This window comes from Rana temporaria, chromosome 3, assembly GCF_905171775.1.
Source record: "Rana temporaria chromosome 3, aRanTem1.1, whole genome shotgun sequence".
Lineage (NCBI taxonomy): Eukaryota > Metazoa > Chordata > Amphibia > Anura > Ranidae > Rana > Rana temporaria.
This window is the reverse complement of record NC_053491.1, coordinates 137,586,483-137,604,216: the sequence shown is the minus strand read 5'-3', so window position 1 is coordinate 137,604,216 and position 17,734 is coordinate 137,586,483. Positions and strand designations below refer to the sequence as shown.

Sequence of the window (17,734 nt, the reverse complement as noted above, 5' to 3'; positions counted from 1 at the left end):
GGACAGTGTCGCATGACCATGCAATTGTCATTCAGTGTGACAGTGCTGAAAGCTGAAAATTGGCCTGGGCAAAAAAGGGGTAAAAGTGCCCGATACTGAAGTGATTTTAAACCTCAGCCATGAAATATGAACAAAGCATATTACTCTATACTGTGTACATGTCTCAATTAACCACTTAACAACCGCCCCATAGTCAAAGTACGGCTAACTCTGGGAGGCCGTTAATTAATGGCCTTCCAGAATCACGTGCCAGGGGGCCCCCAGGCCAATCATTTTGCACAGAGCAGCCACAATCCTCTTCTTTTGGAGTGCCCCCCCGGTGCTCTTGGCTCCTCCTCTTCATCGGATGCCCCCATGGACACCCGTGCTAGCTCGCCCCCGAGTCCTGCTGCTGCCTCCACTGACACAGACAGCAGGACTTGGTCACACCACTGTGTCACAGGATTTGATTGACAGCAGCCAATGGCCCTTGCTCTCAATCTGTCCCAGGAGAGAGACAGCGGCTGGAGCCTCTGCGCTTGTGCACATCGCTGGATCAAATTGGGCTCAGGTAAGAAAAAAAAAATAAGGGGGGGGGGGGGTAGCTGCAGAACATTTTTTTTTTGTTTACCTTAAAGCAAAGTTCCACTTAAAAATGAAACTTCCGCTTTTTGGAACCCTCCCCCTCTCCAGTGTCACATTTGAGGGGAGGAGGGGGGTGCAGATACCTTTCATAAGGTATTTGCACCCACTTCCAGGCATAGACATCCTTGTGGGAGTAACGCCACTCCCCCCCGTCTTCTGGGAAACACACTGGGCTAGATTCAGATAGGTGAGCGGATCTTTAGATCCGCTCACCTATCTCATTTACGTTACGCCGGCGCAAGTTTTTCAGGCAAGTGCTTTAGTGCAGGGTAGTAATTTAATGTAATTGGATATTGGTAAATTGGTGTATTTCCAATATTTACTATTTTAATATTTGTAATGAGGAGGCGATCGTGGTTGACGTCATGTAAATGATTTTTTATATAGATTTTCTATTGTTTTTAATATGTGATTGGTCTGTATACCTGCTGGTCTTCTTTTCTATGTTGACCTTTTTTTCCTGTCGACTTGGCGGTTTAAGCTAAGTGTTGCCTGTTGTCTTCTATCATGGAGACACTAGATGGCGCAGGTTGGCAGGTTTTTTATTGTGCTTTGTTGCTATGGCAACAGCACACTATTTAGGACACTGCGGGACGTTCACGTTGATTTCTCCACCCCACGCTGATGAAGTCCCGCCCACTGGGACGTAACGCGTACGAGGGGAAGGAGTCACGTGACGTCACCCGCGTTCGCCGCCTCACGCGCTGATTTGTGAGCTGTCTGTGGATTTGGAAGTCTGGAGCTCCGTGATTCGATTTTTATGCTCCACACTCGGCCATGAGTGTCTTCTATTGTGAGTTTGTTTACCTTTGTTTTTATTAAACCTAGTCTGCTATACAGAGAGCACTAGTCTGTCCCTTCTTCTATATTTACATATACCTCTCCGTGGATCTGGGGAATTGCTGAGCTGCCTGCTGCTTGCCCTTAATTGAGATCTGGAGGTGTCTTGTCCATATCTTGGAGGTTTTAACATGTTTTGTGACCTAGCCATGGGTCGAATGGCTGAGGTGAGAGGCCATCTTTAGAAATTGGTGGAGGATCTTTCCTGTGGGTCACTGATCTTGGATTAATTGCACTCAGTCACCTTTATACTGGAGCACGTTTGGACTTTATTTCACCAGTGCACTTTATGGACTCTTTTTGATATCTTACAGTTATTTATATATATATTTATTGTTATTTATTTTATTATTTGCGCTGCACTATTTGTTATTGGAAGTGCTTTATTCACAAAGCACTTGCCTGTAAAGTTGAGCCGGCGTAACGTAAATCCCCCGGCGGAATTCAAATTCCGCGGGTAGGGGGGCGTATAACATTTAAATCAGGCGTGTCCCCGCGCGCCGAACGAACTGCGCAAATGCGCCGGCCGCGACTGAATCCCAGTGCGCATGCTCCAAATGACGTTGGCAAATCGTCATGCTTTCGACGTGAACGTAAATTACATCCATCCGTATTCGCGAACAACTTACGCAAACAACGTAAAAAATTCAAAACTCGGCACGGGAACGACGGCCATACTTAACATTAGCTACGCCTCATATAGCAGGGGTAACTATATGCTGGAAAAAGCCGAACGCAAACGACGTAAAAAAAAAAGCGCCGGGCGGTCGTTCGTTTCTGAATCGGCGTAACTCCTCATTTGCATATTTGTCGCGTAAAAGATACAGAAGCGCCACCTAGCGGCCGGCCTGGAATTGCAGCCTAAGATCTGACGGTGTAAGTCACTTACACCTGTCGGATCTTAGGGATATCTATGCGGAACTGATTCTATGAATCAGGCGCATAGATACGACCGTCGGAACTCAGAGATACGACAGCGTATCAGGAGATATGCCGTCGTATCTCTATCTGAATCCGGCCCATAGTTCCCAGGAGAGAGCGTGGACCAGTTACGATGCACCGCACGAATTGCGCATGCGCAGTAGGGAACCAGGCAGTGAAGCCGCAACGCTTCACTTCCCGATTTCCCCACCGAGGATGGCGGCGGCAGCATTTGAAGGACGAGCGATTGCTCGGCCGCCGACATCGCGGGCGTGCTGGACAGATAAGTGTGCATTTTTTAAAAGTCAGCAGCTGCACTATTAGTAGCTGTCGGCTTTAAAAGAAAATAAATAAATAATGATAAAAAAAAAAAATTAAAATCGGGTGCACCTCCGCTTTAATGCACAGAAGGCTTTGCAACCAGGTTAAAGCTTCTGGTTAGGGGTAGGGACTCTTAATCATGTGATCAATTTGAGAGCCAATCACAGCAGCCACAAAAAAAAAGGTAGCACCACCTCCTGAGCAGCCAGGATTAAATCAAAACTAAACCCATCGATTTAACGGTTATATTACCAGCATTGCTAACTGTCACATCTGCTTGTGCTCCCAACCAACCTATCAAAGCATTGGATTTATTCGTGTCATAACATGGCAGATACAGAACAAGCAGAAGCCAAGATGGCAGCTTCCTAGGCTGAAAATGACAGTTGGGGTTTAGTTCTGTGTTGGTCAATGGACAGGAAAGTAAACAGGATGCTTGTGGTCCATTGAAGGAGAACGCTCCCTCCCCCTCCTTTCTAGGTTTCTGCTACAAAGTGTCACAAGCGGCCCGTGCCCCGCCCCCATCCTGTCACTGTTATGTTGGTCGCGGCATGCAAAGTGTAAACACGTGAACTCCCCGTATCACGTGGCCCTTCGCGCAGCGGCCCGCCCCCCTCCACACTCACTGGCAGGCGCTTTCGGTTTTCCGGTTCGCAGCCACGCCTCCTCCCCTCACACCCTCCTGTCAGTCCAGCTCTCTCCGGCTATGGCAGGACCGCTCCATTGCCAGTCCGCTTCTCCTCTCCACGGCGTCACTAACAAAATGGCCCCGACCCCCCATGCGCCTCTCCGACTTCAACAACTGGCGTCACCCGTTCCCCCACGCCCCCTCTAAGTCACGCAATTGGCAATAATTGTCATGTGCCCTCCCCCTTGTCGTCACGCCATTGGACGGGACCCCTGGAGGCCCCGCCCCCTCCTTTCTGGCAGCTCGGCGGCGGAGTCTGGGTATCGCAGGAGCCCAAAATGGCGGAGCTGTGGACTGGTGTCCGTTCTGCGCCAACCGACAAACGCGAATCGCTGCCGAAGCCCAGAGAAGCCATCGTTCTGAAGAGCAGCGGCGCCGAGGACAAGGCCCCGGCCTTACCGTCCTCTTCTTCCAGTACGAGCGGCCAGCGCCAGCTGCATCCCGCCAAGAAGATCCGCACGGAGGAGAAGGGCTTCAAGCCGAAGCGTGTGAATGGCGAGGGCGGAGGGGGCGGGAGTAACCGTCCAGCGCCGGGCTATGGCACCTCAGGCGGGTGGCCCTTCCCAGCTGTGCCCGGCGGCAGCCTGTGCCTCGCCCCGCCCGGGTCTTCCCGGTCTCCGCATCCAGCGCCCAGCCCGGCCGCCCGACACCTATCCAACGACAAGCCGAAGAAGAGCGCCGACAAGAGGGAGAAGAAGAAGAGGCGAGAGGAGGAGGAGAATGGCGAGCTGAAGGCGGCCACCCCGGGGATCCCTCGGCTGACCCCTACTGTCCGGGGTGAGTATGACCTTCTCATCAGCACATGTAAACAAAGCTACGTGCTGCACTCCACATTCATTCTCCCTGTGTACTCCATCCATTCTGCACTTTCTTTAGGCTTCCTTTTATCTTTGTGGGTGTGCTCAACATGTACGTAATGGGCCGTGTTTGGTGCCAGCGGGGTACGCTTTTGCCAAGGTTTGTGGCCTTAGAACGGGCACTGCCACATGCATTTGAAACGGGAGCATTGCATGCGATCAGTTTCCTCAGACAGTTATATTCAAGACGTACCAACCATGAATGAGAACTGTTTTAGTTGCTTGTGCGCTTACAAGGACTGTCGCTCCATGGAATAGTCGGTGTCATAACTGATCACATGTGCAGCGCTATGACAGCTACACAATAGAGGCAGATGGCCGCTTCCCTGGCTCTAAAGGACAGGAGGGTTTATATTTGCGTTAGGGCCCTTTCACACAGGCGGATCTTTTTTTTTTTTTTTTTTTTTTTTTTTTAGACACCCGCTTGCTCAGCAGGGATCGCTCCATTGATCCCTGCTGAGCTGGCGGATGACTAGTCCGTCTCTGCACACTGTGCAGAGACGGACCTGTTTGATCTCTGCTTTCCTCTATGGGAGGATTGGATGAAAATGAACCGTTTTTCCGTTTTCATCCGATCAGTCAGACGGATGGAAAATAGGGTTTCCATCCGTCTGGATTTAGAGGGGCGGATCGGATGCCAGCGGCCATGTCAACACTGACCTCCATCAATCCATAGTAGGGGTGCAACGGACCGAAAAAATCACGGATCGGATCGATCCTCGGATCAGGAGTCACGGATCGGATCATTTACGGATCAGCAAAAAAAAAAAAAAAAATCTTGTTACACCCACCTAATCACTATCCACCCCCCTCCACCCTGGTGTACAGACATGCACCCCAGGTGATTGTGTAGCTCCTACCTGCAGGTGCAGAGCTCACCGATGCTGTCTCCACATGTCTGCAGGCAGTTCCTGGTCTGTAGTGGGCGCGCTGAGGCGGGGAGGCGTGTCACGCTGTGCTCTGACAAGCACACAGGGGTGGAGCAAGATGGCCGCCGCTCCGGAGCTAGGCCTAAGCCGGGGACTTTCCTACAGCCGAGGCTCCGGAGCGGATCGCGTGGTGTCACCCGTTCGGATCACGGATCGGTGACGATCCGTTGCACCCCTAATCCATAGAGATGTATTAAGGGTCCGTTCAGGTCCGCCTGAAAAAACTGACAGGTGGATCTGAATGGTCCGCATATGTCAAAGGGGCCTTTAAAGTGAAACAAAAATATCTTTCTGTTTTATAACCAAGGAAGCTGCCATCTTGGCCTGTCTTTGATCTGCAGTTGCACATGTGACCAGTTATAGCACCAGCCATTTGTTGGCTTGACAGTTCAGCTGAGAGCTAACACAAGCACACTGGTAACTGTAAGGCATCTTTCACACAGGGCAGATCCGCTCAGCAGGGGATCGCTCTGCTGAGCCAGCAGATGACGGGTCCATCTCCGCTCACTGAGCAGGTAGGGACCTGTCAGAGCCTCGCTGATTTCTATGGGTAGATCAGACGAAAATGGACAGCATGTCCGCTTTTCCACCAGGCGGATGGCGAACGGATCGCTATGCGTCTGTCTTGCTCAAATGGCAGACGGGTGTCAGCGGACACATCTCCACTGACATCTGCCTGCCCAGAGGAGTCAATAGGTGGCCTGCTTGGATCCGCCTTAAAAACGGATAAGTGGGTCCCAGCAGGCTTATCGTGTGAAAAGCACCAGTTATCAATCGCGGCATGCCTTGTATAAAACCGTTATGGAAAAACGTGAAATCGGTGAGTTTAGGTGCTTAAAAGTAAAACTTTTGATGTTCTTCTGGATGACTTCAGGCTGGCCCCTTAGGCAGGTATGGTTATGTAAAACATAAAAAAAAAGTGCCTATACACTCTCACCCTGCTGTGCACATGCTCAGTTCTCCATTTTTTCTCCGATCTGCTGACAGCCTTAAAGGAGAAGTATAGCCAAAGCTTATTTGGCTGTACTTCTCCTATAGATCACAGGAGTGCAATTCATTTTTCACTCCTGTGACCTGTTTTTCATTAGAGAGCGAAAGAAAGTCTACTCTCTGCTCACATGACGGAAGTCAGTCCAGGCACCGCAACAAAGTCTGGATCCACCACCTGCTGAGACTGAGCTGGCCGCCCCCTCCATAGCCCAGCGCTCCAATGAGTGAGAAGAGGGAAGAGCAGTGCTCTCTGCTCACGGAGCTCTAAAAAGCAAGCGCTCAGTTCTCAGTGTAGAGGCGACAGGGGACCGATGCTGCATCCACCTAGGTAAGTTTTAATCTGAAAAAAAAAATTCCTTTACTTGTTTTAAAGCAGACTAAAACCCTACTATACTTTACAGCCAATGAAGCTGCTTCTGTTTGATCTGCAAATGGTTAGTGTTATAACTGGTCATATGTGCAGCACCATGGCAACTGCAGATCAAAGACAGGATAAGATGGCAGCTTCCTTGGTTATAAAACTATAAGATGGTCTAGTTCTCTTTTTTTGACAGCCAGCGAAGCAGCCATCTGCCTCTATTGTGCAGCTGTCATGCAGCTGCACATGTGATCAGTTATGACACCAGCCATTGGATGGTTTGACAGTTTGGTTGAGGACACAAACAAATGGATCAGTTGGTGATTCCAGCATTCCAGGTATAGAACTGATTTTCGAAAGGGTTAAAGTGAAAGTAAACCCAATTCATGAAATTTGAACGCACATATATCTGCAGTATTTTGTTATCTCTCTTTAAAGAGCTAAGCCCTGTAGCTGTCTCCTGAACTGTTCCTCTGTTATCAGCCTGATAACTCCTGACAAATTCCCAGACTTCTTAGACAAAAGCAGGCCGAATCTTCTATCTGGTGAGGTTGCTAAAATAGATTACAGAGAGCAGGTCCTATTACAAAACACATCTGAGTGTCTCTGCCTAGGAGGAGAAGGGGGTGTGTGCGCCTTTCCTCCAATCGGCAATGTTGGCTATCTTGGCTGTATGCCCAGACATCACACTCTGTGTTAAACAGGAAGAGAAAATCTCCTAACACATCTGAACTTTCTAAACCGTATATAAATGTGAAGACAGCAGATATAAATGTAAAACCTATGTAGGGCGATTTGGTTCATCTCTGTGTATCATATGAGGCTGTTCACTTCACTGGGTGTATGGAGGGTTTACATCCACTTTATTTGGTTTAATTCCGCTTTATGATTTACTGCTGTTCAGGGGCTCTGGGCTTCAGCAAAATGGCAGCTTCCAGCATGAAGTAACGTAAACAATGCTGGGGACAAACACATTTTGGTGGCATTATTAATGTGGAATGTATGTTCCTTGCTAAAGGACAGCAAAACCATGGCTCAACCGCTTAATTGTACCGGACTCTGGGCGCAAGTGTAAACTAAGCCTAAAGGTCTCGTTTGGCTGTTTTCTTTAGGCCCTGTTCAGATCATACATGTGTGACCATAAATATAGCGCAAGTCGCTGCTGCGTGTCGTATACGTGAGCTGAATATAGAGTCCATTTATGACACCTCCAAAGTTTATAAAAAAAATAAAGAGTTTATGAAGGTAAGGAATGCATTGTGACAATGTGTGTGTAAAATATATATAATATTTTACCATACATATGTTTTAGGCCTTGTTGATGCCGTATGGGCACATCGTGGGCAGAGATGTGTGTGTATTTCTAACGTAGGTCTCTACAAGGACACAAAACAATTGTTTTCTTTGTATGTTTGCAGACCGGTATGGAAAAACTCATGTCTCTGCACATGGTGTGAACGAGGCTGCTGTGAATGGGCCCATAGATATTATTTTTATGTTCATATTGGGAAGGTTGGTGTTTTCCCTGGACTTGGCTTCACCCCTTATCTAGCAGTGTAAAGCATATATGTTTAGGTGCAGTGGGTGGGCTTTAAAGGAGTTGTAAAGGGAAAAAAATGTTTGCCTAAAATTAATGTCTGCAAGGTAGACAGACAGAATAGTGTAATGATTCTGTTAAAAAACGAGTAAATACCTATTAAATTCCTTCATCTATATCACCTCCGGCGTTCTAGTTTCTGTTCTCTCATTCACTTCCTGGTTTGCATCGTTCGTTCATGTAAGAACTACATTTCCCAGTATGCATTGCGGCACGCCCAGTAATTCACACCTACTTGAAGTCTCTAACATGTAGAGAGCGTCCTGCCACACAGATGTAGTTCCCAGAAGGGGTGAGCACGTTACTGACCACCGCAGTAAACCCTCCCATCACGGTGGTCAGTAAAATCAGACAAGCAGGAAGTGAACAGAACAGAGAAGAAATAGAGCAACTTCTGAGCAAAAACGAACAATGAGGAAGTGAAAAGAGGAATGTCTGCAGGTAAAGGATGCTTATTATGAAAAAATAAAATAAAAAATCCTTTACAACCCCCTATAACACCAGCTGTATGATTGGATGTATCCAGCCAGCCTCTGTGCTTGGGGTATGCTCACTTGCATGCTCTCAGCACATTGACCAAGCTGTCACTGTTTACAATTGAGAGCTGCTGGGATGGGCTCCAGATTACATGACAGCCTATCACATGATTAGAAAGCCTGCCTGCCTTCTGACTTTCAGAACCCCCTTATAGCGGAGCTAAACCCTCCCATGCTTTTCAGCTGATCGTGCCATCATAGTCTTTGTTTAGATCTTCAGTTGTCATGGTGCTGTACATGTGATCAGATATGATACCGGCCTTTTGATGGCTTGAATGCTCGGTTGAGAACTGACATTCGCCTACTGGCAGCACTGACAGTTTTTACCGCAGGCATGCTTTGAATCAAACAGTTTGATTTGTCTAAGCTTTAACCCTTTTTCTGCCAGGTCCGTATGCCAAACAGCCCTGAGAGTGGGGGATTTTACACACAATCCATTGGCACTGGGATTGTGTGTAATCCACTGCCTATTGGGTGGCTGCGCTGCTGCCTGATTACATTCGCTCGTGTTCACTAATGATGCACATTGCCGCGCGCACTGGAGTGAGAGCAATAATTCTAACACAAGACCTTCTTCATAACACTGAACTGATGACCTATAGGGGTCTCTTGGTGTGTCGCCTATAGAAAATATAGGGTACTGAAGTATGTCGCCATTTCACAGGCGCACACACAAATTTAAGGTTTGATGTAGAGGTCTACCGATATGGGTTTTTCTCTGGCCGATGCCGATATTTAGAAATCAGGCCGGCCGATGGCCGATATATGATGCCGATTTTTGCAGCCGATATTTTAGCCCGATTTTTTTTTTTTTTTTTTATTTGTTTTTGGCAGGTGACACTGGCAAGTGGCACCGATTGGCAGGTGGCACCCAATTGGCACTGGCAGGTTGCACTGGAAGATGGCACTAGCAGGTGGCACTGGCAAGTGGTACTGGTTGGTATTGATTGGCAGGTGGCACTGGATGGCATTGTCAGGTGGCACTGGATGGCATTGTCAGGTGGCACTGGATGGCACTAGTTGGCATTGGCAGGTGGCACTGATTGGCACGTGGCACTGGCAGGTGGCACTAACAGGTGACACTGGCAGATGGCACTGGCTGGCATTGGCAGGTGGCGCTGGATGGCAGGTGGCACTGGATGGTGGCACTGGTGCAAAAAAATGGTGTCACCCCCCCCCACCAACTATAGTCCCCTCCCTCAGACCCCCCCTTAGTGCAGACACAAGCCCCCCCCTTAGTGCAGACACAAGCTCCCCCTCACAGACCTCGGACAGCCGTGTGTGTGTGTGTGTCACTCGAGCGCGGGCTCCTCCTCCTCTGTCGGTGTAAACAGAGAGGAGGGCGCCGCCGGGTGTATCAAGATGGCCGCGGCTCCGGAGCTAGGCCGAAGCCGCGGCGGATCCGAAAGGGGTGACACGTTTGGATCACCGATCAACGGCGATCCGTTGCACCACTAGCGGGCAAGTGAAATATCGGCCTTTTTTTCATAAAAATCGGCAGATGCCGATTTCTCAAAAATGCCCGAAAATCGGCCGAGCGATATATCGGTCGACCTCTAGTTTGATGTCTCAAGTGACATAAAAATTTGGATCTACCACTATTCAATTCTCTAGGGCAGTGATGGCGAACCTTGGCACCCCAGATGTTTTGGAACTACATTTCCCATGATGCTCAACCTCACAGTGCATGAGCATCATGGGAAATTAAGTTCTAAAACATCTTGCACACTCCAGCTTTAGTAAATCAACCCCTATGTGTCATTTCTGTCTGCTTCGTTCCTCTGCTATCAGCAAAAGTCACTTCTGACAAGTTTTCCTGACGGCAAAAGAAAAAAGGTGACAGGAGGGAGCTTCAACTGATTGACGGCCTCGGCTCTGTTCATGTGTGCTGTGTTGGGAGGGTGAGTGTCTGTCTCCTTCATTCAGCTTCTAGAGCTCTCCTCACTGAATGCAACTTCTTCAGGCCTCCACCACATTTCTTCTAACCTCTTAGGCAAACTTTAAAATTCAGACTTTGAATAGATGTAGTGAATGAAGGGGGCGGCAGATAGACAGGTACAACTTCTGTAGGAGGATTTGTTTCACCTCTGTATCGCGTGAGCATAGTTCCTTCAATGGGTATATGGAAGGCCTGAACCAAGAGGTTGGAGACCTTGTTGACCCCTCATAGCAACTTAAACATCAAAGGTAAATACTCTTGTACTGATAAGTTGCCATTATTAGTAATTTTGGTCCCCCACTGTGCTAAAAACCCAAGCTTATTTTTTAATCCTCTGCAATGATTCTTAATGCAGTTTCCCTGCCGCTGCCGGGCTATATATATATATATGTATGTATGTATGTGTGTGTGTGTATGTATATATATATATATATATATATATATATATAATTTGGTTTCTGTGAAGCAAGGCCGTGGACCCTGATTTTTGGCCTTAAAGTGGTAATAAAGGTTCAGTTTAAAAAAAAAAAAGTCACACTTGCCTGCTTTGTGCAATGGTTTTGCACAGACCAGCCCCAATTTTCTTCTTGGGTCCCCGTCAGCAATACTTTGACCGGTGCCCCCAATAGCAAGCCGCTTGCTGTGGGGGCGTTGGTGTGTGCTCACTCACAAGCCCCGCTCTATGAACCCATAAAACACAGAGCATCAGATCATCCCCTCCCCCCACTATCTACTAATTGGTTTACTGGCTATGATTGATGGCGGTGAGAGCCAATGGCTCCCACTACCGTCTAAGCCAATGAGAAAGACCCGGGACAGCCGAGGCTCCCATGCACATAGCTGGATCGAGACGGAGCTCAGGTGAGTATTGGGGTGGGGGGAGCAGCACACAAAAGGTTTTTAATCTTCATGCATAGAATGCCTTTGCAGACACTTTAACCACTTGCTATCCAGAAGATATACCCCTCACCATGACAAGGCCAGTTTTTGATATCCGTTACTTTAACTGAGAATTACATGGTTGTGCGACGCTGCACCCAAACTAAATTTGTCCTTTTCCCCCCCAAAAATACAGCTTTCTTTTGGTGGTATTTGATCACCACTGCGGTTTTCATTTTTTGCACTATAAACAAAATTTGAAAAACAATGTTTAATAGTCTGCTTTAAAACCTGTCCAATTAAAACAGTCTTCCTCCCTCATCCTCGCGGTGATCTCCGTGTCACAGTCATTGTCCGGACGGCCGTAGTAACAATGTCCCATCTCCTGTGATAGACAGCACACTGATCCAATGCCGGGACATTGAATCGTGGGACATTGTTACTGCGGCTGCCTGGCCCCTGGGAATTAAAATCCAGCTCTGTGATATAGAGGGAGATTGCCGCTCTGATCTGGGCACTGGTGGGGCTGCATCTGATGGGTACTGTTGAGGCTGCATTGGTTTCTTGTATCATGTCTGCAGTCTGACCATCCCCTGTATTATGTCTGCTAGAGGTGCACCGAATGGAAATTTTGCTTATACTATTAGCAGTATAAGTTATTGCAGACATAATACAAGAGATGGTCAGAGACTGCATCTTTCTTGAGCTTTTCTTGCACTAAAGGTGCCAATACGGGCCAACAATAAAAAAATTCTTAAAGGGTTTGTAAAGGAATTTATTTTTTATTTTTTTTTAATAACAAACATGTCATACTTACCTCCACTGTGGGGTCCCTTGGCAGCTGTCACGATCCTCCCCGCAATTGGTCACCACAGTCATGCTAGAGCTCGCATGGTGGTCACTAATTGCGTCGGCGCATCACTGGATGTGATTGACAGCAGCGCCAGCCAATGGCTGCGCTGCTCTCAATCCATCCGCGCTAGCCAATCAGTGGCCAGGCTGAGCGGCGAAGAAAATATCGGGACCTTCGAGGGGTCAGGTAAGTATAACGGGGCTCGGGGGGGGGGGGTGGGGCGGAGCAGCAACACTGTTACTGTACTAATGTCACTGGCTGGAAAGGGGTTAAACATCAGGGGCGATTAGAGTTAACTGTGTTCCTAGCCAGTGTTTGTACTGTGTGGGAGGTGAAAAAAAAAAAGGGTAAAAACTAGGGGAAGGCATTGATGCATGTTCCTGCCCTGCAGGATCAATGCCTTACCTATTGATTGTCAGGCGCCAGTGAACAGTCAGCGGTACCTACAGATTAGCTCCTGCTGTTTTTTATCGCAGCGGAAGCAGGTTGCCGGCGGCACATGTGCTCCCGAGACCCCGAAATGTAACCTGTACTAGGTACATGATCCGGTGCAGAGAGCCTGCCCTGTCGCAGTATGTGGTCGTTCGTAAAGTGGAAGTTCAGGCAAATTCTACTCCACCCCCATTTTAAGCGTATTCTATCTGACCCTGTAAAGAAAAGATGTGTATGCCTACCTATTCTGAAGCAGCTCCCGTCTGGTCACATGATCTCTCAAGCAGCAGCTCCGTTTAGAGGAGAGATCGCCAACAACTGCGAATGCCTGAGTGATGACATCACCCTTAGACCCCTTTCACACTGAGGCGCTTTTTCAGGCGCTTTTGGGCTAAAAATAGCGCCTGAAAACTGGCTCCCCTGCAGTCTCAGTATGAAAGCTTGAGGGCTTTCACACTGAGGCAATGCACTGGCAGGACATAAAAAAATGTCTTGCATTTTTGGAATGGTGAAGGAGCCGTGTGTGGGCAGCGGGGCTGAATGAATGGGCAGTGCAGCTGAACTGCAGGCAATGCTGCGCTTTGCCGGTGATTTTTATCCCTTTTTCGGCTGCTAGCGGGGGGGGTTAAAAGCACCCGAATACCTCCGCAAAAACGACAGTAAAGTGTCGCTAAAAATAGCGGCGCTTTACCTCTGACGCTGCCCCCCGCCCCAGTGAGAAAGGGCTCTTAGGCTTACTATGGGGCCTAAATTGACGGCTGTCCCTTCTCTGCACTGTGACTGGATAGGAGTGGCCTCAGAATAGGTAAGTATATACAGACCCTTTTCTTTATAGGATTAGAATGGGGGTGGGAGTAGATTTAGCCTTGGTTAGAACTTGCCTGAACTTCCACTTAATGAATATTGGAATCCTAGTACCCTATGAAGCGTGGGGAAGGAGAAGATGCAGGGATCTGTATAGCAGTGGGGAGGAGCAGAGTATAAAGTAAATCTTCCCGTATTGTTCATCTATAGACCTAAACGTGCAATTTAACCCTTACAGTGTGGGCACACCTTCATTGCAATGGTTAACTTTTAGTTTGCTGGAGTTGGGCATTAATGCATCGTGTGGTGTTGTATAGAATGTTTATACTACATAAAGACATCTTATTGTATCAGGCTTTGTAAAATTCACAAGTTTCATTATTGGTGTGCCGTTGGCAACGGGTATTGGGGAATCCCGTGTAATATAATCAAAGGGGTGTGGCAGCAGTTTTCCAGTGCCGCTGTAGAAATTGATTTTTTTACGGACACGTTGATAATATTTCTAAGAGAAATTTCAGTACCTGAGTCTCTGTAAATAAAGGAGCTTGTGTCTATGATTGAGTGTACCTTGTCGGTGCACAATGTTGTCGCTGGTTAAGTATTATGATGGATGATTGCCTGCTGGCAGCCTTGAAGTTGTGGGCAAACATTGGTCTATCACTAAGCGCTCTAATCCTTGTTTTTGCCAGACGTGTGTCGTTCAGCTTCCTTGAGCCAGGGGGACAGTGAAGATTTGGGTAGGCTACAGTAGCAATGTCTTTAACACCAGATTTGATGTTGACGTGTGGCAGAACAATTCAGCGGAACACATACTCTATGGAAATTTAAACCTAGATGCTGAGCAGGAGTTCAAAACTTGTAGCCCTGGGCAAAACTTATTTAAAAAAAATTATGTGTGTGTATATATATATATATATATATATATATATATATATATATATATATATATATATATATATATATATATATATATATATAAATATATATAAATATATATAAATATATATAAAATGTTTTAAAAATGCAATTTTTTTTTTTAAGGCTATTATCCGATTAATTGAAACAAAAAAAAAAAAAAAATATATATATATATATATATATATATATATATATATATATATATATATATATATATATATATATAAAAATTATTGTTTCGATTAATCGGATAATAGCCTTAAAAAAAAAAAAATTTGCATTTTTAAAACTTTTGGGCCAATTTGTTGTTGGGCAGATTACAAAACACAAATTGCCGCACGAACACATTACATGCTTTTCTGCAGCTTCTCCATTGAAGTACATTGAACAAAAAAAAATTGCACTGTTTTGCGTTTAAAAAGTCCTTCCCTTTTCCAAATACGCAGCAGCTGAAAAAAAAATCATGGATGTGAACGTGTCCCATAGGAAAACATGTAAATTAACTGTAGTGTATTTCTGCAAAAAGCACCAAACCCAGGCCTGAGATGTTTAGTAACATAATGGGGTTAAAAAAACAAAGTACAAAAGAGCAAATAATCGCTATTGGAAGGGGTTCATTTTTTTTACTGTGGGACAGTGAAAGCAATATTTACAGTAGCGATTTGCTTTTTTGTACTATAAAGGGCTAATTTTTTTTAACCCCATTATGTTACTGGCCAATTAATCGATTATGAAAATTGTAATCGATTACTTGCATAATCAATTAGTTGTTTGGGCCCTACACCAAATGCCAGTGAGTTCTGGTGCTTCAGGAACGATGGTTGATGGAAAAACATAATGTTTGTGATAGGGTTGTCCCGATACCGATACTAGTATCAGTATCGGGATCGATTCCGAGTATTTGCGGGAGTACTCGTACTCCCGCAAATACCCCCGATGCCTAAAGAGAATACTTGCCCCCCCCCTCCGCCGCATCACCGCTGCCGCCGCCACTTGGGTAATAAGGGCGGGGAACATTACAGCTTTCATTTGAATAGCTGTAGTGTTTCCCGCCGCGCCATGTATAGACACTCCCCCTTGCTCGGGTGAACTGTCCAATCCCGAGCAAGGGGGAGCGTCTATACGCAGTGCGGCGCGAAAGACTACAGCTATTCCAATGAAAGCTGTAATGGTCCCCGCCCGTATTAACCAAGCGGCGGCACGGCAGCATGTAGGTAAGGGGGACATGGCTGGATATGGGGGGGATATGGGGGGACATGGCTGGATCTGTGGGGGGACATGGCTGCATTTGTGGGGGGACATGGCTGCATTTGGGGACACATTTAAAAAAAAAAGTATCGGTATTCGGTATCGGCGAGTACTTGAAAAAAAGTATCGGTACTTGTACTCAGTCCTAAAAAAAGCCTAGTTTTTGATGCTGTCATGTAACCTCTACCTTTTGCTTCCCATGAGATTTGGAACTTCGATAGCCAACATCTGGATTCTTTGTATGTATTGCAAGTTCATCTATCTTTTTGATGATATAAAGAGCTCTGTAGGTTCATGATGCAGAAAGCTCTTCTGAAAGTTATTGATTTGATGTATGCACAGCAGATATCTTTATTGATCGATCACACTTTGAAAGTGCACTTATTTTTTGCCCTTTTTTCACCTGGTAATCCTGCCCATTGCTTATCCTAGCGTGACAGCACTCTTTACTGTGTCTATGGAGATTTAGCATTTTTTTCCTAAGACAGGAACAATTAAGACTTCAGAAAACCTTCCTCTCCATAACATAGTGAGGGGTGTAAAGTAGTTCTCAGAGAACTGAGCAGGAACGGTACCAAGTCTAAAGTGGGGTACACACTATAAGAAAATCGGACGAACGATCGTCTGATTATCCTCTTTCACAGCAAATCGTAACCGATGAATGGAAATTTGTACGAAAATTCTCGTACAACAAATACTTTTTCCCCCCCTTTCTTTCTTTCTGATCATGCGCAGTCTTTTCTGACTGTATCAAAATGGTACACGTTAAATGAAAATCGTTGGTTCTGTTCCCGAACGAGGAGGAAAAACTATTTAAAGTGGATGTAAACCCACTCATCATTTCTAAACTACTGCCATTAATGCTGCTCTATAAGGATACATACCTCCTGCATGTATCCTTACCTGTCAAATGTCTCCCCTCTGTCTGTTATAAGAACTGAAAAACTGCAGATTCTGTGGGTGGATCTGTTGTCTGGAGCGCGGTGGTTGGAGTCGTGATGTCAGTAGACTCCCCGCCCTCCTCTACACTCCCCTTACACTAAATTCTGCTATGATCACTAACATCCAGTCAAAATCCAGAAAAGTAACCACATGACTTCAGAAAAGGAGTGGGGGGTTGTAATTTAAAAAAATGCCTGTCTCAGGCTAGTGCATGAGATAAGTAAATAACCTGTCATTCACGGCAAGGGGGAAGAACGGACAAAAGTTTTCTCCTGTTTGTTCGTTTATTTCACTAAAAAAAGATTTCTCAGAGCTGGATTAACTTTGTGGCAAGACTGGGCACAGATGATCCGGGTTTACATCCACTTTAAGCTTTCCCCCTCCCTCCCTCCATTTTTCACAAAGATAGTGATACAGTATTACATATACAGTACAGACCAAAAGTTTGGACACACCTTCTCATTCAAAGAATTTTCTTTATTTTCATGACTATAAAAATTGTAGATTCACACTGAAGGCATCACAACTATGAATTAACACATGTGGAATTATACATAACAAAAAAGTGTGAAACAACTGAAAATATATTTCATATTCTAGGTTCTTCAAAGTAGCCACCTTTTGCTTTGATTACTGCTTGGTACACTCTTAACATTCTCATGATGGCGCAGCACCCCATCACTCTCCTTCTTGGTCAAATAGCCCTTACACAGCCTGGAGGTGTGTTTGGGGTCATTGTCCTGTTGAAAAATAAATGATGGTCCAACTAAACGCAAACCGGATGGAATAGCATGCCGCTGCAAGATGCTGTGATAGCCATGCTGGTTCAGTATGCCTTCAATTTTGAATAAATCCCCAACAGTGTCACCAGCAAAGCACCCCCACACCATCACACCTCCTCCTCCATGCTTCACGGTGGGAACCAGGCATGTAGAGTCCATCCGTTCACCTTTTCTGCATCGCACAAAGACAGGGGGTTGGAACCAAAGATCTCAAGTTTGGACTCATCAGACCAAAGCACAGATTTCCACTGGTCTAATGTCCATTCCTTGTGTTCT

The 17,734-nt window shown here is 46.3% G+C and overlaps 1 protein-coding gene across 2 annotated transcripts in view; it reads left to right on the top strand.

Moving 5' to 3' along the window:
- The first annotated feature begins 3,381 nt into the window (after nt 1–3,381).
- The window catches only part of RSBN1L (round spermatid basic protein 1 like), a 97,543-nt gene continuing 83,190 nt past the window's right edge, over nt 3,382–17,734 (top strand). The window contains exon 1 of one of the 2 annotated variants that reach the window (XM_040343468.1): nt 3,382–4,171. In XM_040343468.1, coding sequence (XP_040199402.1) covers nt 3,673–4,171 — 499 coding nt within the window. In that variant the 5' untranslated portion in view covers nt 3,382–3,672. The remainder of the gene's footprint in view (nt 4,172–17,734) is intronic. The other variant, XM_040343469.1, reaches the window with a different exon arrangement.